At 30.1% G+C, this 22,524-nt stretch overlaps 2 protein-coding genes and 1 long non-coding RNA gene across 4 annotated transcripts in view; 2 read left to right on the top strand and 1 right to left on the bottom strand.

The window, feature by feature from the left end:
• Positions 1-22,524, bottom strand: part of LOC143075408 (acyl-CoA dehydrogenase family member 10-like) — a 65,081-nt gene that overhangs the window by 24,558 nt on the left and 17,999 nt on the right. The gene's annotated exons all lie outside the window — the stretch shown is intronic.
• Positions 35-11,878, top strand: LOC143075416 (uncharacterized). The gene is made up of 3 exons (XR_012978306.1): positions 35-146; positions 8,356-8,458; positions 11,440-11,878. It is a non-coding gene; the product is annotated as an uncharacterized LOC143075416 (long non-coding RNA).
• LOC143075410 (uncharacterized) lies at positions 13,122-22,508 on the top strand. The gene is made up of 4 exons (XM_076250807.1): positions 13,122-14,997; positions 15,439-15,516; positions 16,722-16,859; positions 20,041-22,508. Exons 1-4 carry the CDS (start codon positions 13,135-13,137, stop codon positions 20,206-20,208), a joined length of 2,247 nt encoding a protein of 748 aa, XP_076106922.1. The 5' UTR covers positions 13,122-13,134; the 3' UTR covers positions 20,209-22,508.

Here is a 22,524-nt window from a genome sequence, read left to right as displayed (position 1 = left end):
CCCTAATCAATAATTGGTTCACTGCATACTGGAATGAAATATGTGAATAAAAATATTGTTATGAATATGCAAAAAAGGACTGACTGAGGAGAGATTAAGACGTATAAAAACATTGTCTAGATAACTTTTTAAAAGCTAAAGAAACGGTAAGAGTTTCAATTGTTTTAAAGTAACAACAGAATCTTACATATAAGTAGTTCAATGTTTAAAATTTAAATAGCTAAAATTGTTAATATTTAAGTACAGGTATTGTGTTACACTTATGATTACTGTGACTTTACTGTTCCCGTTCATTGTAGTACATACAAAACGTAAGGTAGCTAGGGTGTCTAATAAATATTAGACGATAAATTTTTCTTTTAAAAACTTCTGTTAAACCTTCTGAGTCAATGTACTATCAAATTTCAAAATAAAAAATGGCAGACATCCAATTTGTTTTTTTGTTAAAATACAATGAAATTAACTACAATGAGGATAGAATTGGTTAAAATTTGACGAAAGAATTACTTTTCATATATACCTCTGAAATATCAAAAAGAGATAGGGGTAATGGGCTTTATTTTCTTGCAAAAAATCAAAAAAGACATAAATTGTCCTATCAAATTCAGTATAATTATCTGCCCCTTATTGTAAATGGATTTTTTTCTGAAAATTTCAAATATAATTACTGGCACTAAATGTTTTGTACTGTTGAATCTCCAAATTTCAAGTTTTACATATTTTTGTTGTATATTGAATGATACAACATACATATTTTTCATTCAAACATATATTTTTGCAACATGCTCAGCAGGGATGCTTAGAATAGACATCAGGAGTTGATTTCACAAAAAAAACTTACGACTAAGATTGGTCTCAAGTCATGAACAAATCAGTATACTTACGATCAATCTTAGTCGTAAGTTTTTTTGTGAAATCGACTCATGATCTACATTAAACCATGTGTTTGGGACTTTTTGGCTACTGGCCTTCTTCATATAAAAAAGAAGATATGGTATGATTGCCAATGAGACAACTCTCCACAAGAGACCAAAATGACACAGAAATTAACAACTATAGGTCACCGTATAGCCTTCAACAATGAGCAAAGCCCATACCGCAAAGTCAGCTATAAAATGCCCAGAAATGACAATGTAAAACAATTTTTTTTTTATTAACTACATAGTAGACATATCACATTATCTTAATGATTGTGTACCATGTGGTCAATTTTGGAAAGGGATGAGCATCTGAGACTCCCAGTAACCCACCCTTTTCATATTTTTTATACGACCGCAAAATTTGAAAAATTTTTCGTCATATATTGCTATCACGTTGGCGTCGTCGTCGTCCGAATACTTTTAGTTTTCGCACTCTAACTTTAGTAAAAGTGAATAGAAATCTATGAAATTTTAACACAAGGTTTATGACCACAAAAGGAAGGTTGGGATTGATTTTGGGAGTTTTAGTCCCAACATTTTAGGAATTAGGGGCCAAAAAGGGCCCAAATAAGCATTTTCTTGGTTTTCGCACTATAACTTTAGTTTAAGTAAATAGAAATCTATGAAATTTTGACATAAGGTTTATGACCACAAAAGAAAGGTTGGGATTGATTTTGGGAGTTTTGGTTCCAACAGTTTAGGAATTAGGGGCCAAAAAAGGGCCCAAATAAGCATTATTCTTGGTTTTTGCACAATAACTTTAGTTTAAGTAAATAGAAATCAATGAAATTTAAACACAATGTTTATGACCACAAAAGGAAGGTTGGTATTGATTTTGGGAGTTTAGGTCCCAACAGTTTAGGAATAAGGGGCCAAAAAGGGACCCAAATAAGCATTTTTTTTGGTTTTCGCACCATAACTTTAGTATAAGTAAATAGAAATCTATGAAATTTAAACACAAGGTTTATGACCATAAAAGGAAGGTTGGTATTGATTTTGGGAGTTTTGGTCCCAACAGTTTAGGAATTAGGGGCCAAAAAAGGGCCCAAATAAGCATTATTCTTGGTTTTTGCACAATAACTTTAGTTTAAGTAAATAGAAATCAATGAAATTTAAACACAATGTTTATGACCATGAAAGGAAGGTTGGTATTGATTTTGGGAGTTTTGGTCCCAACAGTTTAGGAATTAGGGGCCAAAAATCACCCAAATAAGCATTTTTTTTGGTTTTCGCACCATAACTTTAGTATAAGTAAATAGAAATCTATGAAATTTAAACACAAGGTTTATGACCATAAAAGGAAGGTTGGTATTGATTTTGGGAGTTTTGGTCCCAACAGTTTAGGAATAAAGGGCCCAAAGGGTCCAGATTTAAACTTTGTTTGATTTTATCAAAAATTGAATAATTGGGGTTCTTTGATATGCCGAATCTAACTGTGTATGTAGATTCTTAATTTTTGGTCCCGTTTTCAAATTGGTCTACATTAAGGTCCAAAGGGTCCAAAATTAAACTTAGTTTGATTTTAACAAAAATTGAATCCTTGGGGTTCTTTGATATGCTGAATCTAAAAATGTACTTAGATTTTTTATTATTGGCCCATTTTTCAAGTTGGTCCAAATCGGGGTCCAAAATTAAACTTTGTTTGATTTCATCAAAAATTGAATAATTGGGGTTCTTTGATATGCCAAATCTAACTGTGTATGTAGATTCTTAATTTTTGGTCCCGTTTTCAAATTGGTTTACATTAACGTCCATAGGGTCCAAAATTAAACTAAGTTTGATTTTAACAAAAATTAAATTCTTGGGCTTATTTGATATGCTTTATCTAAATATGTACTTTGATTTTTGATTATGGGCCCAGTTTTCAAGTTGGTCCAAATCAGGATTCCATATCAAGTATTGTGCAATAGCAAGAAATTTTCAATTGCACAGTATTGCACAATAGCAAGAAATATCTAATTGCACAATATTGTGCAATAGCAATTAATTTTCAATTGGAGTTATCTTTCTTTGTATAGAATAGTAGTTGATAATATATGTTGGAAATTTACCAGACATGACTATGATGTCATTTTCTATTTTTATTTGCCAATAACTTTATGTAAATAACTTCATTGGAAATTTGCCAATATAAAATGTTGCTGATGAAGTTTTTTTTATAGTTTTATACAATAAACAATGTATATTCACTTTTACTACCAACCAATCTTTACCATTCAGTGATAACAAGCACTTTATTTTACATTTTAATATCTTATGATATTTTTCCATAGATTCACCTGCAAGTTACCTGTCCATTTAAACTTTTGTAAGTTCTATTGTCCCATTGAACAAATACAACAGGTAATGTTCTCTGTATACACTGGTATTAAAGAGATAATAGTAACTGCAATTACGATTATCCCAATATGGCCACGGTAGATATAGGTAAAATCTTTACACTCGTTTTTCTTAAATGTAGCATGTATTTGTCAATAGTTACTCAGCTGCAAGGTTTATCTATACCATTTCATCATATTTGAATCGTAACGGTGCACTGGAATTATCTAAGCGCTGTGAAAATAGCCGTTGAAAAATTCGGGATGATAATCGTAACTCGGAAATAAAGATAATCGTAATTATGTATCTAAAAATAAAAAAGATAATCGTAACTGGAAACTGTTTTATTAATATTGACACTAAAAACGTAAATCTGATAGCATATTATGAAATTATGGCGATGAATTATTTACGAAACGTACCAACATCTTATGACATTTCTTTTTATGCATATATAATTAATTATTATAGTTCTTATGAAAACAGCTACATACTAGTATATCATACAATTGGAAGGGTGAACAAGCTTCAAGAAATTTGGAAATGGGAAAACACGAACTTTGTTTATTTACAGAAATTTCCAAACACTAGGAAAGCCACAAAATATGTGAATGAGCGATGGAAATTATGATACATGATAATAATTGTCAGGCGACACGCATGAGTCACCTTATATCAGATTTCTGATTAAGACAGTAAACAAAAATTAATTTCTGAAGTAAATAGTAAATATAGTTAATATTGTTTAAATTCATTTATTGCAGGTGGTTATATGTGCTATTTCTGCCCCCGGTGATTTAATTCTAGAACGTACCCTATTATGCCATAACGAAGTAGGAAAGACATTTAGTATTCGTCAAAAACCGTTTGACGAGAAATTAGTGGCTACAGTTCTCATGTCACTTCGATCATTTTTCATGGATGATATCATAACTTAAAAACTATGATGAACAAGGGAAAACTTTGAAAAGTGTTTTACAGTGTCATTTCGGAGTCTTTTATAGCTGACTATGCGGTATGGGCTTTGTTCATTGTTGAAGACCATACGGTGACCTATATTTGTTAATGATGAGTCCTGTCGGTCTCTTGTGGAAAGTTGTCTCATTGGCAAATATACCACATCTTCTTATTTATATTGGCTACTTCATGACTGTCACTGAAATTTCAGTTTCTCAGATATAAACTATAAAAAAATCAAATTTAATTTTGAATTATGATAATATGACATCCTTAAAACATTTAATGCTATATAATTACATTAGATGTATGTTTCATTATAATACGTTATTCTGATTGGCTAATTGCACATCACATGTTATTCTGTAAGCAGTTGCATGAGACAATAACATTTCATTCATGATGACACGAGGTCCCACAATAAAGTGCACAGGTGAATTTAAAAATTTAACTTCATGAAAATCGTGTTTTTATAATCCTAGCTAAAAAATGTAATTATAAGTATTGAATGCTTCTTTTTGTAACTTTATAGGATTGTAAAAGCGTCGACCGTGCGTACATTTTTAGAATGAAGCGCTTCTGCGCTTCATACAAAATGTACTTCGGTCAACGCTTTTACATCCCAATAAATTTACAAAAAGAAGCATTCAATTCTTAAATAAGATTAGAGAAAGATTGGCCCTACATGGGATTCTTTGTGTATTATGAAATTAAGTAACGTGGAGTTCATTGACAAACATGGATTTGTGTTCTTTTATAGTTTTGCCAAAAGCCCGAAAATCAAGAAATAAAATTGATGTGGCTTTGAATTTTCTTACAAGAAATACTTATTCAAAGAATGAATGCAAAATTGAAAATAATTGAATAACCCATATTCCGCAAAATAAGAAACAAACTTATTAAAAATTCATAAATACTCGGTATATGAAAAATATGCTGCATACATATGCATGGAAGATATTGTAGAGAAAAATATTGAAGGTTCTAAACAAGGAACATTTTTGTATTTGCATGCTTGCCATATAATTCGTACTTTTCTATTAAATTACATTTTTAACACACAAAATACCATTGAAATGCTGAAAGACACATTTATTATGTTTCAGTTACTATTATCCGATTAAAAAAATTACGATTATCAAAGAAGAAAAATACCATAGAGTTACGATTATCATCCCGAATTTTTCAACGGCTATTTTCACAGCGCTTAGACAATTCCAGTACACCGTTACGATTCAAATATGATGAAATGGTATAGACAAACCTTGCAGCTGAGTAACTATTGACAAAAGCATGCTACATGTAAGAAAAATGAGTGTAAAGATTTTACCTATATCTACCGTCGCCATATTGGGATAATCGTAATTGCAGTTACCATTATCTCTTTAATACCAGTGTGTATAGTTCATTCACCAAGACCTTTAAATTTCTTCTAGGAGAAATCTATCACTCATTGATTAATTTACCTGACCAAAATTATCTGTTTTTTAATTGAAATACTTCTATAAACTCACATAAACTGTATGCAATATTGTATTTATTCAATATATCATTAATATATTTTCAATCTGTTCAATATAAAATCTGATTTAATAATAAAAAGTTTATTTTAGACACATTTTTTAGTATTTTCCAATGAATTTGCATGTTTTTGTTGTTGTTAATTTATAGACTATGTTTATGAAGACCTTAATTTAAAAATAATAATATTCAAATTTTTATTTATCAAACACACAAAAATATTTATTGAATATTTGATCAGAAATCAACTTTTAATTTTTAAATCATTATTAATATTGAACACATTAAAAACAATTATAGTTTTGGTTTTGAATAAATACAACACCCCATGCAGTTTTGTGAGTCCTTTCTTAGTATTGGTATAAGTATTTTTTCATCATTGACAGTTCAATTTTTTGTTCAGGTAAATTAATCAATGAGTGATATATTTCTCCTAGAAGAAATTTAAAGGTCCCAGTGAATAAACTACACAGAGAACAATACCTGTAGTATTTGTTAGATGGGACAATAGAACTGCCAAAAGTTTAAATCGACAGGTAACTTGCAGGTGAATCTATGGAAAACTATCATAGGGTTCGCTATAAAAGAGTAGTTATTGTTGCAAACTCCATTAGAAATTTGAATTGATATCAGTTTTGGAAAAAGGGAAACAGGGATGTGAAAAAAAGGGGGGGGGGGGGGGGGGGGGGGGTTTAAATTTTTCTCATTTCAGATTTCATAAATAAAAAGAAAATTTCTTCAAACATTTTTTTGAGAGGATTAATATTCAACAGCATAGTGAATTGCTCAAAGGCAAAAAAAAAACTTTTAAGTTCATTAGACCACATTCATTCTGTGTCAGAAACCTATGCTGTGTCAATTATTTAATTTTAGATTTAAAAAGTTTGAAGAAATCTTTAATTGATTTGTAAAATCTTGACATTTGTATTGTGTAAAAAAAAAACATATAATGTCAAAAATTTGATCACAATCCAAATTCAGAGCTGTATCACGCTTGAATGTTTTTCCATACTTGCCCCAACTGTTCAGGGTTCGACCTCTGCGGTCGTATAAAGCTGCGCCCTGCGGAGCACCTGGTTTTAAAATAAAAACATACCCTATCATGTAATTATTTTTTTTTAAATACACCTGCAGCTATCAAGATTATGCTATTTCATGAAAAGAAACAAAGATTTGAAAAATATCTATTGTATTTGCATTTGGGAAAAATATCAAAATATGATTAGTTCAAGGTTTTTTGTTTATCTAATCAACAACTTTATGATATAATTCACTTTATTTTACAACCTTTAAAACCATACATTTTTAAGCTCGAAAACATAACATATCACTTTGGCTTGTCCCTACCATTCACTACATAGGAAGGGTTCCCCAGCCCCATGGACAGTTCCCTAAAAAAGGAGTTATATTTATATGCAGTTGCATAAGCATTAGTACAATTGACAGTGGGTTCATTCTAAACTGACCCAAATGACCAATTCACAAACTTTAACATGTATACTATGCAATAAATTCAACGCCAATAGAACGTTATAAACTCAGGGGACAGGGCCAATCACTCTGCATAGATATGATAGTTATCATTGACTTACTAAAAGTGGTTCCCCAAAACTGACCTTATCATAAACGTTAGCATTTAAAGAAAGCAAAAGTTTCAAATTCAAAACACCATGACTGAAAGGGTAGGGCCATTAAAAATCTCAAAGTGATAATAAATGCTAGCTCAAGTCTTCTTGTGAATGGTAGTTGACATACTCACATAAAATTAGTGTGTTATTGAAAAGAAAATTTACAACATAAAATCTGAGTGGACATACTCAATAACAATTAAGTCATTTGTTCAGTGTGAGTATATCTACAACTAGTGAAACAGAAACTTCTCTTCCTTCTGCAACACCTGAGCATGAACCTTTTCTTCAGTTTTGGAAAGATTATTGTTGCTGGATTAATACCCATAAAATTTAACAGACCTTTATTAAGCAATTTGTAGTGAAGATATAATAAAGTAGTAGATGTTTGAATGGCTTTACAGTGTAGTTTATAGATACTGCCATTTTTTTCTAAAAATCACTCTTTGAACAATGTTATTCTAAAAAATATGTCCCTGATATGAATGTGGCAAAGAAATTTGAATTTACCACTATTTCGTTCATTGGCTGCTATTTAAACTCTTTCCCTGGCCTTTAATCAATTAATATTATTTCATCTTTACTTCATACCTTGAGGTTGTACTTTTATCATGCAATGAACATTTGCAGATCAAATATATATAATAAAGCCTGGCAAGTTTGAATAGTATAACAGCCCCCTACAAATAATTAAGAAAATATGGTTAATGCAAACCTGAATTAAATCTGGTTAAGGCAAGCTAAATATATCACATGGAATTTTATTTCTATTTTCAATGCACATATAACCTATGGTTAATGCAATAATGAGGCACCTTAAGTTTCCTTTAGACAGATTCTTTAATAAATCATTGATGTATTGATCAACATTTTTAAATCTTAAATTGATAAAGTATAGATTTATACAGATTTAAAATAATATTTCATGTTTATCTAAGGAAAATTCATAAATGTGTATAAAACATATCCCAATTTAACCCTCATCATTGATCTATTCATTGAACACACAGGTAATAACATAGATCTAAACTAGGTACACTAAAGAACCAACTGTGGAAGGACTAAGAAGTATAAAAAGTTAGTTCAAGTAACTGGTCTGAAGCTGAAGAAATTGTAAGTATTGTAATTCTTAAAAGAAAAGAAGAAACAATTGTAAACATCTTTTTTAGAGGATGTATAATGTTATGGTAATGTCAGTCAAACTTTATATCAGAAATTTTATAAATACATGTATTGGTATTTAAAGTTTAAACAGTCAAAACTGATATAAATGATATAAACAAAGAAAATTTATATGACCTTATACTTATTTAATAATTCCCTACATCTATTGAAGCCTGTGAAAGGTTGGTTTCATCAAATCAAACTGAATAACTGACAGTAGACATGTAGAGTTTTACCAAACTGTTACTAAGGATAGCTATTGACTTTCACTTTGCATAAGATTCAGTTCCCTATTCTTTTAAAGATAAGCAGAAATGATTTTAAACTTCATTTCAGTTGACTTGTATAATTCTATGGTAAATGGGAAAAAAATGATACACGTATTTAGTAATCTAATAAATATTTTCAAACAGTCAAAATTGATATAAACAAAGTAAATCACCACACATTACATTAATGTGACTTAACACTTTGTTAATGATTTCTTCCTTCTATTGAAGCCTGTCAAAGAACATTTGTTTCATGCGGTCATGAGATTTTTCCAAACTTTGGTCGAGATATTGAACTTCAGCAGATATTGGGTTCAGTTCCCTTAATCATGTTAATGAGACTTAATGAACATATATTCTTCCTGAAAGAATATTTTACAGTACTGATTATAATTTCTAGAAGAGACAGAAAACTCAAAGGGGTAATATGAAATAAACATTTGACAGTTTTACAGCTATAAAAAATAACTACCTCACTTTCTAATTATGACTTAACAATTATAAAGTCATTTATGATATCAACTAACTGCTCAGTAATTTGTCTTGAAAATAGATCAATATGCATGCATGGTCCTTTCAATAAACAAAATTAATCTTTATAAAATTGAAATAAAAAGATGCAGTAAAAACTGAGTTTAGGCTAAAACTTTCTCTCTTTTCAAAATGGTCACTAAGACATATAAAACTTCATAGTGGTTTGATTTTGATAAAACTAGATTTATACTGCAATCAGCTATTTTACTATACAGATAAAGCTATACGTATAAACGTTAGCTTTACGACAATGACCCCAACTAACCTATTAGCCCCGCCTACTTACCGGAACTACCGTATTTCATCAACAACGTCACGTCACAACCATGACAATGTGTAGTAACAATGGTCAAACGTTTATGAATTTAAACTTGTTATGTCTTTAAATCAGTAATTTATATACCACGTTTATCAAATGTTATTAATAAGTTCATTTTCCCTTTCTAATTCCTAAAAATGTCAATGTCTTACCACCTGGACTACACTCATAGGGAAATACCCCAAAATGGTACCCCCCAAGAGGGAAATTCCAAACACTTTATTTTTTAAACAATATTTGTTACATATAATATTTTTATCGATTTCAGTATAAAAACAATATGCGTATAGTGTCTCGAAATATGAAATTTATTTGTATTCGGCTTGAAACGGGAAAATGCTCGGTACAACCTCGCATTTACCTCATACTAAGCCTCATACAAATAAATTTCATATTTCAAGACACTATACGTATATTGTCTAAATCTAAGTAGAACATATCCTGGTGATTTCCTAATGTCAAACTTGATAATGCTTAACTTTTTGATAATTTCAACTTTTCATTTATCAAATTCCCATTTCTCAGAAGTAACCCTCTGCCCCATCATATGGTGTTTACATGAGGGTAGGAATGCCCTTTACCATCAGCCGTCAAACACTAATTTTCAGCTACTGTTAGCTTCAAACTGATTAATGAAATTTTACTGTGTTCATCAAAATATCTTTATCCTGATTCGTCAGAGATCTCAGATATTTATTGTTCCCATTATATGGGAAAAACAATTAACGTGATTCGTCAAAATCAGTTGATTCTTTTATAGTTAAAAGAAAGTGACATTTTATCGTCATTCACCAAATATTTTCATTAATGCATTTGGCAAGATGTTTTACCATAATATGTCATGAAGGTACCCCATTATATCCCTCATTCATATCTCAATTAATATGTAGGGCCCATTTCATGTTCACAAACAGGACACAAAAACAGCTCCAAAAAGGTAACAAGGAAGAACAAAATAAATCCACTGTAGCGATATGTTTTCACGGTCTAAGATCTTAAGATACCTTTCTTAAGTTCCATCATCTGATCAGTAAATTTAATGAATGTGTCCTATTCTTGATTGTGATTTTTACCTTGTGTGAATTCTTATGGCAGGTGATACATGCAGAGCATGAGATGCTTACCTCGGGTGCCACTACTTTGGAGTTCATGTAATTCCCTAGAATTTTGTTGTTTTCACTACATTGATTTGTTTTAAAAATGGATAAAAAAAAATATTCAAAGAAATGAAATAGAAAAGACTTTAAAAAGTAAAATAGCAAAAATACTGAACTCTAAGGAAAACTCAATTTTGATAGTCCCTCATCAAATGAGAAAATTAAAAGAATAAATCAATGGAAAACAACTTTCAAATTCCACACAAAAATGGTACAGGCATTCACAAACCACTCCGTGCAGGTATTTTCAAACAATGAAAGAGCTATGAGAAGTTGTATGATAATAAAAATGTAATTTTATATTTGGAACAATTCATTTCTCAATATTTAAGCAATTTTTTTCCCCTGAGACATCAAATTATTCATACATTCACATTGCCTGCCTGAACATGTCTTAGAACCTTTAATTAAGAGTATCTGAATTATTTCTAAAAAACAAACATATTTTGTCAATACTACTGTCCTTGATTTTTAACAATCTACAAAAGTTTAGATAGCAATCTCATGACTTATATTTAAAATGTTTTGGTCTATATAAAACATTTTGTTTTTACAGAATATACAGAATAAATAATGTAGTTTACTTAACCAGTACATACTTGTTATCTTGTAGATATTACAATTTACCAGTACATACTTGTTATCTTGTAGATATTACAATGGGTATAATTATTCTAAAGCCACCTTAGATCCCTGTGTCAGACTGAATATTAATTAGTTCCTTATTATGGACTCAACATGTAAATGAGAAGAATTCATCGAAAAGCTAAATAAAATTAAATACCTAACAGTTTTTAAGAAATTGAAAATATCAAAATGTTAGCTGAATATCATTCATCACCTGATGATAGAGTGGTGTCCCTCCCATTGGAGACTAACACAACAAAATTTGAGATAAGTCATTTTTCTGTGGGACAAGAAAACCTTCAGAATAATAAAGATGAATTTAGGAATCTTCAGACAATGCTGGAACATATAGAGAATATAATGTATTCTGAAAATAGAAAAGGAATGCTAAGTGATAGAAAGACAGAATTTGAACACACAGTTCAGTCTACGGATATACATGTACTACAGGATTATTTACATAGTTTATACAACAATGATTCTGAGTTTTGGTATGATGACGAACAACTATTACATTTGTTTTATTTAATTGTTCATCATGTGCTGGTTGCATCAGAAAATGAAAACAGCACTCAGATTTTGAATGTTATAAAAGACAATCTTCACCAATGTGATGTTTACCTTTATCATGTTTATTTAGATTGCACTTTTCAACTTTACCTTGATGTGTACTATAAAGACAATCCGAATGACATTTTTACAAATATACATTCTATCTGGAAATGTGACAAAGCAACAGAACTTAATTTGAAACTCTTCTACTGTAAAAACTTAATGGAAGCCAAAGATTATAAAACACTGTTACAACTGATTCATCACCATGCTGATAACTTAATAGAAAGTTTTGAAGAGATTGAACATGAACTGTGTAATCCTAAAACAGCATTCATGGTATTGTTACACGTTCTACATTACCAAGTCTCATTAAACAAGATGGAAAAAGTGAAAACAATTACCGGTACAACAATACTGTCTAGACTAAGTATGAGTATCGAGGTGTGTAATAAATATGAGCTACTCGATCCGCATGATGAACATGATCATCTACTCGATATATTTTCTGATTTCCTACCGACACTGGATGACAAACAACTACTGTGTACTCCATATGTAATCAAGTTATTACAGTCTTTAATGAAGGAACAGCCACTTGATAATCTGAGCATGATACTTTTATCCAGTGATAGACTGAGGCAAGCCAATCATTATACAGAGTGCATTGAGTTTATCAAAAGTAATTTTCAGTTTATCTCAAGTTTTCCTACAGAGAAGTTGAAAATCCAAGAGAAGTGTTATTATAGACAACAATACTGTATCACTCTGCTCCTATTACTGAATGAATATGTAACATGTAATGATACTCACAAAATAAATCTGATGTTAACAAAACTACTAGATTTTAGGGTATCTTTCCTCTCAGACATAGGAAGTACTTCATGTTACTGTTTTATGGGTAATGAGCACTGCATGACAGTGGGAAAACACTTACAAAGCTTGCCTTTTATTAATAATAATAAATTACAAAAAAGAATAGATGATTTTAAACAACACTTATTAGATATCTATAATCATGATAATAGAACAATTTGTAGCAAACCAACTCGGTCTTCACAATCCAGAGACTTTCTACTCAATACACTCTCTGGAGTAATTCATTATGCTTATGGTTTTATAACGAATATGGACCCTAGAAAACAACTTAATCGTGATTATGATTTAATGATGAATAATGTCATACAAGGGGAATCGGAACAAACTTCATACCTAAAAATCATAATAAAAATGATGGAGATAAACAGGTGTAAAAATGAATCTGTTGCTTCCTTTATTGAATTTATCAAGAGATCAGCTGACTACAATGTAGCATCATTATACAATATTATCAAAGTGTTATGTGCCTTTAAATTACAACCAGTAATACAAGATATGATTTTACAAGGAGTGACTGAGTATTTGATGATATCATGCAACAAACAATATGGCTTGCTGTCTAAATATATCTTAGATATCAATATGATTTGTCCGAAAGGCCATTTTCTAAATAAACTGACATCAGGAATAGCAAAATCATTGTTAAAATTTGATAATGATACAGTAAAAGACTTCAATAATATAATTTATAAGTGCTATAGCACTGTAAGGCATGACTGTAGAGATGAGAAAGATAAAAATATTAAAAAATACAAGGACCATTTTACTTTCATTGCATCAATGGAAGTAGAAGAAGAAATGAAGAAATTGATATCTCTGGCAAATCTTTTACTCCTGCTGACATTACTTCTCATTGCATCAGGGGGACATCACAAATCTGCTGAACTCAAGAAATACCTGTCATTGAAATATGAGTACAGAGACTCCATTTTGTATCTACTGTGGTGCTCAGGGGATGTGGAAATCAACCCTGGACCAACTCTGAGTACACTGAGGAAGGTACCAGATTCAGTGAAAGAAAGGAATTGGATTTATGAAATGTCTTCGATGCTTGTCAGGCTTTTGAAATACAAATCTATTGATATAAGAATAGATGGTCTATGGAAAGAATGGCCATTGGACTGGCCTGTTGACACACGTTTTTATGACCCAAGAAACAAACCCAAGGGTAAAGGATACAGTATTAAAACCGACAGGAATTTGCTGGAGAACTTAAAAGAACTCTGTGATGGGAAGAAGATTTTTCAAGATATTACACAATTAAAGGATGAACATACAAAATGTAAAGTTAAGCAATATAAAAAAGAAATAACAGCATGGAGAAAAAATAAAGCTGATCTGTTTGAACTCTACATCTTAAGACAAGAACTGGATATTCTGCTGGAAGCAAAAACAAATCTGCAAAAATACAAGAAAGAACCTGAAATCAAAGAGGTTCTCAGTGTCCTAAATGTAGACTTAATTTTTGATTCTGAAGAGGACATGTGTGTCAGTAATGCAAGTTATACAGATATAGTAAGGGACTTAGCAATAACATTCTGTAGGATAGGTAAAGGTTTGAATCCACTACAAAAGAGTGATAATCTCTGGCAAATGCCACCTAGTGGATGGTGCCACCCTAAGAAAGACTTTTTTAGTCCTTGTAATGCAGGTCGAAGACGGGATAAATGTACAGATAAGGAACTTGTTCAAAATTTACTATCATGCTGTGAAACAAAGATTGAAGAGTATTGTACAGAAGAGAAAAAGCCAGTTCTTATAAAATTGCTAAATGCATGGAAGCATGAAAATGTACAAGAGGTACGGAAATATCATACAATTTGGTCAAATATAGAAGTGATTGATCATTCTTTGAAGTATTTGAAGCTAGAAGGCTTATTAGCAAAGAGCCAAACTCACCTTGAAAAACTTGGAATTAAGCCAAGAGAATTAAAGGAGAGTATTCAACACTCAACTGACTTATTATCATGTCCAATCCAGGATAAACAAACTAACCAAAAGTGCCCCATTATCATACAAAGTGATCAAGAAAATCACTTTGATCACCCAGTTAAACTAAGAGATTCAGATGCCAGTCAAAAAGTAGTTCCTCTTACTTTGACGGGACGTAAATATCAAGAAACAGATCCAACGACTCAAAACAATACAATTGTAAGTTGAAATTATTATCATACAAATATTCGTAAAGGATTCAAAGAAAAAGTACATAGCGTTCAATAAATATTAGATACTGTGAAATCAGTGTAGGTTCCTAATTACAAGAAGAAAAATATCAAACAAGAATTGCAGATACAGAAAGTTTTTACATTATATGTTAGGTTGTGTAACAGCACCATGTGATAATTTTTTAGCCAGTAGAAAACATAATAACATATAAAACACACTTCTATAATTAATTTCTATTAAGAAAGCATATAAATAATGAGTATGGTTCCAATTCTTCATGGCATTGAACAATGTTAAATGTTACCCCGATTTTGTTTTTTGTCCATGGATTTATGAGTTTTGAACAGCGGTATACTACTGTTGCCTTTATTTACAAAATCTGATTAAGGATACCATATATATATATTTTATTGACATATTTTTCAGAAAAGAAAACATCAGAGCACAGATGAAAACTATACAGAGCCAAAGAAACTGCATGGATTTTATAAAGGAAAATCATCGGTATATCATACAATAGTCTTAATAACATTTGACTGACTATAAAATCTTGTCAAACTTTTTTACCTTAATGTTTTGTGTTTTTTGATTACTTAGTTTTATAGGGGCATTGATTTTTAATCTACTCTTTTGTACACCATTATAAAATTATGGGTTAAATGTAGATTGTTGCAAATAAATCTAACCAACTCTTTAATCATAGTATGTGACCTTCTGTAAGTAACAATGAAACATATCTGAATTAATCTTTATTATCCTCCCATTATTTTGGTCTATTTCTTTTTTTTTAAATAAAAAAAAAGTTATAAACATTTTTTAATACAGAAACATCAAGCAAAAACTCTCATTTTACTACCTTGTATAGAAGTACAAAATATGTAATTAGAAAGTAAATTTTCTTCAATTAAAAGAGTTGTTTCCTTACCCAAAAAAGCATAGTGGACAAGTGGAAGGATACTTAACATATTTTGTGTATTCTTAACAATTTCTGGACTCATTTGAAATCTTAATGCCAACGATGTATACTAAAAAAGCTATATGAGCCAACAGTCTCAGAAACCATAGTAAATGTCATCTTTGCCTGACAGAATGTCAGATTCACGTTTCTTAATGATTTCGTAAATTATCAATGGGAAATTTTAAGTCAGTATATAAAAAATTTTCATAGATACCGTTTTACAATTTTTATTTTGTTATTCAAAAAATATGTAGTTTTCATGGTTAATACTTCTTTGTTTTCATGAAATGTCATTACTGAAAATCATTATATACATACACAAATTACTTATCTAATAAAATCAAAAGATCAATTCAACTATGACCTTTTTCAGTAGAAGTTTTCGCAAAAATGAGCTTGATATGAATTAATGGGGGAATTTTCAATAGGTGAAACATTTTTTACTAAGACTTTAATAATTGTTTTTATGACTTTATTCTTGTATTGGAAATACTATTCATCATCAATTCTCAGCATAGGTAACAGGGTTAAATAAAAGGTTACTGTAAAAAATACAAATGATATCATAAAAGAAAAGCTGTCATCACTTTAAAATATTTAAAAATGATCCGTGCTGTATGATAAAGTTCAAAGTTTAATCAAAGAATAACAGTTTAACTATAGATATAAAGAGTAGAAAGACAATTTTCAAGAAAACACAAATGAAAGACATTTTAAAGACAGGACTCAAATGAATTGTTCTCTTTTTAAGCCAATACCTACATCATCAACAGAACAGTGCCAAGGAGAACCAATAAATGACCAAACACCTATAACAGTTCTGGATGATATATTAGATCTCCAAGATGAGTCCAATCTAAACAAAAATTCAGCTTCCTTTAATATACCTGTAAGTATGTTGAAACAGCAATTTCTACCAACTTTATCTGCATTGTATATTCACTAATTTTATAAGACCTTAAAAATTGAAAATTAGAGGCCCAAAGCAGATCCCAAATATGCATTTTTCTTGGTTTTTGCACAATAACTTTAAGTTAATAGAAATCTATGAAATTTTAACACAATGTTTATGACCACAAAAGGAAGGTTTGGATTGATTTTGGGAGTTTTGGTCCCAACAAATTAGGGGCCAAAAGGGTCCATGTTTGTTTTCATCAAAAAATGAATTATTGGGGTTCTTTGATATGCCAAATCTAACCGTGTATTCAGATTCTTAATTTTTGGTCCTGTTTTCAAATTGGTCTACATTAAGGTCCAAAGGGTCCAAAATTAAACTTAGCTTGATTTGAACAAAAGTTGAATTCTTGGGGTTCTTTGATATGCTGAATCTAAACATGTACTTAGATTTTTGATTATGGGCCCAGTTTTCAAAATTATTATATTAAGTATTTTGCAATATCAAGAAATCTTCAATTGCACAGTATTGTGCAATAGCAAGAAATCTTCAATTGCACAGTATTTTGCAATAGCAAGAAATTTTGAATTGCACAATATTGCATACATGTGACAGAGTTGTCAAGCCACAACTGGAGATTTGGAAATTTTCAGCTGGAGTTTGGGCCTCAAAACTGGAGATTTTTTATCGACATACGCAAGATTTTTTCGTGTGTGTTTAAACTGCATATCTACCTTTTTTGTTAAAACACAACAATGATTCCATACCTTCAAGCACCTACATAGCCATTTTTACTTAGTAAAATAGAAGATAAGGGGGGTTCAAATATTTATTCATCATAATTCTATATAGTTCAAGATAAAGTGATCAGCCATCATACATAGTTGGCAAACAGTACATCTGCTTTAGTTTAGCCACATTGTCATCTTTTGTACCACTACTGAACATGTTTGTAACAGAAGGTGTTGAATTTATAAAGTTGTGGGCTTTCTGGTGGGTAGCTGTCTCCATATTTTTGGTCAAGTACATGTAATTAGGGCCACCATAATCAACTTTGCCTGAAGTATAGTAAGCATGGTCTTGACCCTTGGCCCTGGACTTGCACCATTTTTTTTAATTTGGCTAGATACTGTGTCTTCTTTAATTTGATGCTGGGGTACAAGTATTTGGTGATAACATACAGTTTGCATTTTGTCAAATTATAAGACAAACACACTTATCTAGGTATTTCATTGGACCAGATAGAAGACATATCATATTTGAGTTGATTTTATTGTCTTTGAGGTTCAGTATAAACTAAGTTTTTCAACAGCATCAAAATTAATTAAAGTCGATGTTTATACAACTGTTCCATTGTCAGTATCACTTTTAATCATCCAGACATGTTTATTTAACTAGCTAGTTGATTACTAGGTAAATGCCAGCCATTCATCTTTTATTGTTGTATATACAGTCTAATCCTTAACACCTTCATTGATTACTCGAGGCTATTTTCTATTTACCTTTTTGACACAAATTCCATTACAGGAAACTTCCGATTTTCTCGGACTTTTCCCATATCAATTTAGAGTTTCTCGGACTTTTTCCCTGTCTGTATCTATTTTGTAAACAGAAATGTCTACTGAAATTTTTTTCGAGATTGACATTTTGAAAAAGCGGAAGATTTCAAATTTTAACGGGAGGGACGGAAGAGGGTCTGAAAAGCGGGAGATTTTAACTCCCGCCGGAAGAATCACATGTATGATATTGCGCAATAGCAAGAAATTTTGAATTGCACAGTTTTGGGTAGTCCAAATAATTATGACGTCTTGAAAGGCTATTATAATTTTTTTCTTTGACGCCTTACTTCGAAGTAAGGCGTCAAAGAAAAAAATTATAATAGCCTTTCAAGACGTCATAATTATTTGGACTAAGTTTTGGGCAAAGCAAGAAATATTCAATTGCACAGTATTGTCCTGTTTTCAAATTGGTCTACATTAAGGTCCAAAAGGGAAAAAATTAAAGTTTGTTTGATTTCAACAAAAATTGAATATATGGGGTTCTTCAGTATGCTGAATCTAACCATGTTTTTAGATTTAGGATATTAGACCATGATAGGTAAATGTCCAATTTAAAATGTTTATGTTTTTAAGTTTAAGTTCTTAGACCACATTCATTCTGTGTCAGAAACCTATGTTGTGTGAACTATTTTTAAAATCACAATCCAAATTCAGAGCTGTATCAAGCTTAAATGTTGTGTCCATACTTGCCCCAACTGTTCAGGGTTCGACCTCTGCGGTCGTATAAAGCTGCATCTGCAGAGCATCTGTTTTTTTTTTTATTTTCATGATGTATTTATATGAGGGAAGATCCAAGGTTTTAAAATTCTTGGTGATTTATATTCAACTATTTTTGTAAGTTTCTAAATGAAATTACTTGCAAATATAAGTAGGTTTACAGTATAGCATGTTAAAAATCATTTTCATGACCAAATGATTTCATAATTATATATGATGTATATTTAAGGTAATATTAGTTTATCGATGATAAAATATCAGAAATCTATTCTTAAAGGGGCACTAGCTGTCAAATTCATGATCACCAATTTGACTCAAATTTTCATGTTTGATTTATAACAATGTAAAACATTTATCCAAACTATCAAAAGTCTAAAATAAACAGTTTACAGAGCATGGGGTAGATAATATATAGGTTCGTTTCGTGTGTATTTTAGTCCAGACGCCATCTAATTAACTATCGATTTGACCTCAGATGACTATATAAGCAATGTAAACATAAATAAAGATATGAATAGATTAAACCAACACGTGCAATTAGATTTTTATAGGTCTGTTTGATTTTATTTTATAGATTAAAAATAGATGTTTCTCATTGTTTTTAACCGTATAAGAATGATTTTATGTGCATCGAATTATTTACCGTAGTTTCACTTTCATTGTTGACATTATTTTTCTTTAAATAACCAGTACACGTACAATACATGCGTTGTCAATCTCTAGCTAGGGGTTAAATTGAAGTTCACATGAATACGGATTTAAAGAGGTCGATATCAATGTTTCTTAGTGTAATTTGACAAAATTAGCTGCAAAAAGCGAATTGTTATTTCACTATTTCACTTTCATTATCTCAAGCTAAAAACTAATACAAGGCAAATATTTTTTGTATTTTCTTTCAGATTCAAGATTCATCTTCTACAACAGATCAATCTTCAGACTTGAGCAATGAACTTCCAGAATATGTACAGTTATATATAGATACAGTTGAAAATAGTTACAATCCTGATGATACACTTCACATAGATGTTGACCAATTCATTGAGAAACTAGACATGGATTCATCCTGAACACTACTCATGTAAATAATATAGCCATGGTAAAACTGTACATAATTCATTAACCAAAAAAACTGATTTAAACTGCAGCTATTTTTATATATTAGCTATTAAATAGAAGTGTCACAAGAGATATATATGTTTACTGTAAAAAGCTAAATCTGGAATATCAATATCCATGTGTAAAATGACATTTTAGTGTACATATAAAAGACTTGATGATTTCTCATTCATAATAAATGCAACAGAATTGGGCTATCTATTACTTAAGGGTTCCCTCTCAGCTATATATTATCTAATTTATAATATTGAATCTCCTGTTTTTTGTGGTTTGAATATCCAGGTTTGATTTTTGTAGGTTAATACCAGAGGGTGGTTGACAATTAAGAAATTGTAACTTCTCTGAGTCACGTGTTCTGGGGTAGAATGTTGTTCTCCTATTTACCAATAAATAACTGGCATTTTATCTTAAAGTTCTGTTAACTAACAAATTTTCAAAATTTATATACTTTCATATTCTTGAAAACACCTACTAATGTATGACATTAGAGGAATGAAATAACCATGTTTATTTCACATGTGAAATTATGGGTTTTTATTTCATTGGGAAATGAATGTAAATAATTGCAACCAATGTAATAAGTTACATTATATTATATTAATGTTTTGAATATTCAATGTTTAATTTTTCAATATTCATTTTTTAACTTAGAGTATTAAATTATATTAATTGTGTGATGACTGTATTACTACTCTTTATTTTGTGCATTGTTTTTGTCTTAAAAAAATCGTCCAAAAAAGTAAATGTGTAAAAAAGTTAATTTAAAAATAATCCACTCCTTCATCAGTTTTCAACTAAGATCTCTAATTTGCAGAAAAATCAAATCCAGGAATTTATTCCTTTTTTCCAGATTGGCAATATTTTTTTGGTTTTTAATACAGATCTTTGGGACTACACAAAAAAATTTGCAAACCTATTGAGGTTGTCCATCTTGCATTTTAGACATATTTAATGTTTTTTCACCCCTTTATTTCCATTTTATATTTTCATAAATTGAATTTTCAGTATAGGCAACTCCATTGTGAAAGAAACATTTTTTTCAACCCAGCAATTTCAGTCTTTTTTTTTGTTGGTTGTAACTCAATAGCATGACAATAACTATATTTTGATTGATATCCCAAATGCTCATACTAACAAAGAGGAATACTTCAGTTTGTGCTAGTTACCTTGATTCAAATTCCAAATAAAGATTATCATTTATCTTCAATTTTTTTTTTTGTAAATATTGTTGAACATATGATATGGTAGTTTTAAAATGTTTTCAAGCACATTTTATATTTGTTTACACATATAAAATCTTCATTCTCATATTGAATCTAACCTTTACAATATTTTTTTTGTACATTTTGTAAATATTTCAAAACAGTTCTTGATACCAGGGATTAGATGTTAAATATATACTGTAAATTCAGAAATTATTGCCAGCATTTATTATCTGAAGTTTTATAATTGCAAGTTTTGGAAAAGCTTCATACTGATTTATGTATTTGGTATCAGAATGCACTGTCTTATTATTGTGCTACTCAAGTAGTCTCTTTATCACATTAATAAAAGCCTTGCAATAATTTCTGAATTTACAGTGTATATATGTGTGGTGAAACAAAAGTTGGTGCATAATGCTTATCAAATAAATATACATAAAGATAAACTTCAAAAAATATTTCATTTTTATATTATTGCAATTAATTATTAACCTTAAATCTGAATTTTTCAAAGCAAAATTTGTCATAGATTTCAAAAAGCAAGTTCAGACAGTGGAAAGGATATCTATCACACTTTTTAATGTAACAGCAGAATAAATGTTGTCTATATTGCTGACAGATGACGTTATATTTTCCATTCTATTCTATTTCTGCCGAAATAATATTTGGGGGTATTGACTAACAAAAGAAAAATACCTCATCAGCAATTTGTGGAATAATCCAATAATTTATTTATGATTTTAAACTAACCAACAAATAATTAAAATTCTGTAATTAACTTTGAAATGGATTAAATTTGTAAAATTTATAAATTTACTCCACAAACTTTGGGTTTAGTCTTCAAAGACATTATTACTGTATTGATTATCAAGCAATTCCATTTTACTACATTATGTACTTACTAGTGACTGTTTTGATTAATTCAAATTCAACATAATATTTATTATCATTCACTTTTCTATATTTTCATATATATATATATATTCATTCAATAAACTGTGTGAATAAATATAATCTTGTTTTATTGAAAATGTTAAAAAAAAAATGTTGGACACTATTGTGACT

This window comes from Mytilus galloprovincialis, chromosome 5 (genome assembly GCF_965363235.1).
Source record: "Mytilus galloprovincialis chromosome 5, xbMytGall1.hap1.1, whole genome shotgun sequence".
Classification (NCBI taxonomy): domain Eukaryota; kingdom Metazoa; phylum Mollusca; class Bivalvia; order Mytilida; family Mytilidae; genus Mytilus; species Mytilus galloprovincialis.
Note: the sequence above shows the minus strand (reverse complement) of the source record. Positions and strands in the feature narration are given on the sequence as shown.

Excerpts from the sequence above, each read along its gene's own strand:
- LOC143075410 (XM_076250807.1), top strand. The coding sequence starts at position 13,135 with ATGATGAATAATGTCATACAAGGGGAATCGGAACAAACTTCATACCTA. Across the intron at positions 15,517-16,721 it reads TTTATAAAGGAAAATCATCG|CCAATACCTACATCATCAAC; the intron begins GTATATCATACA and ends TCTCTTTTTAAG. Across the intron at positions 16,860-20,040 it reads CAGCTTCCTTTAATATACCT|ATTCAAGATTCATCTTCTAC; the intron begins GTAAGTATGTTG and ends ATTTTCTTTCAG.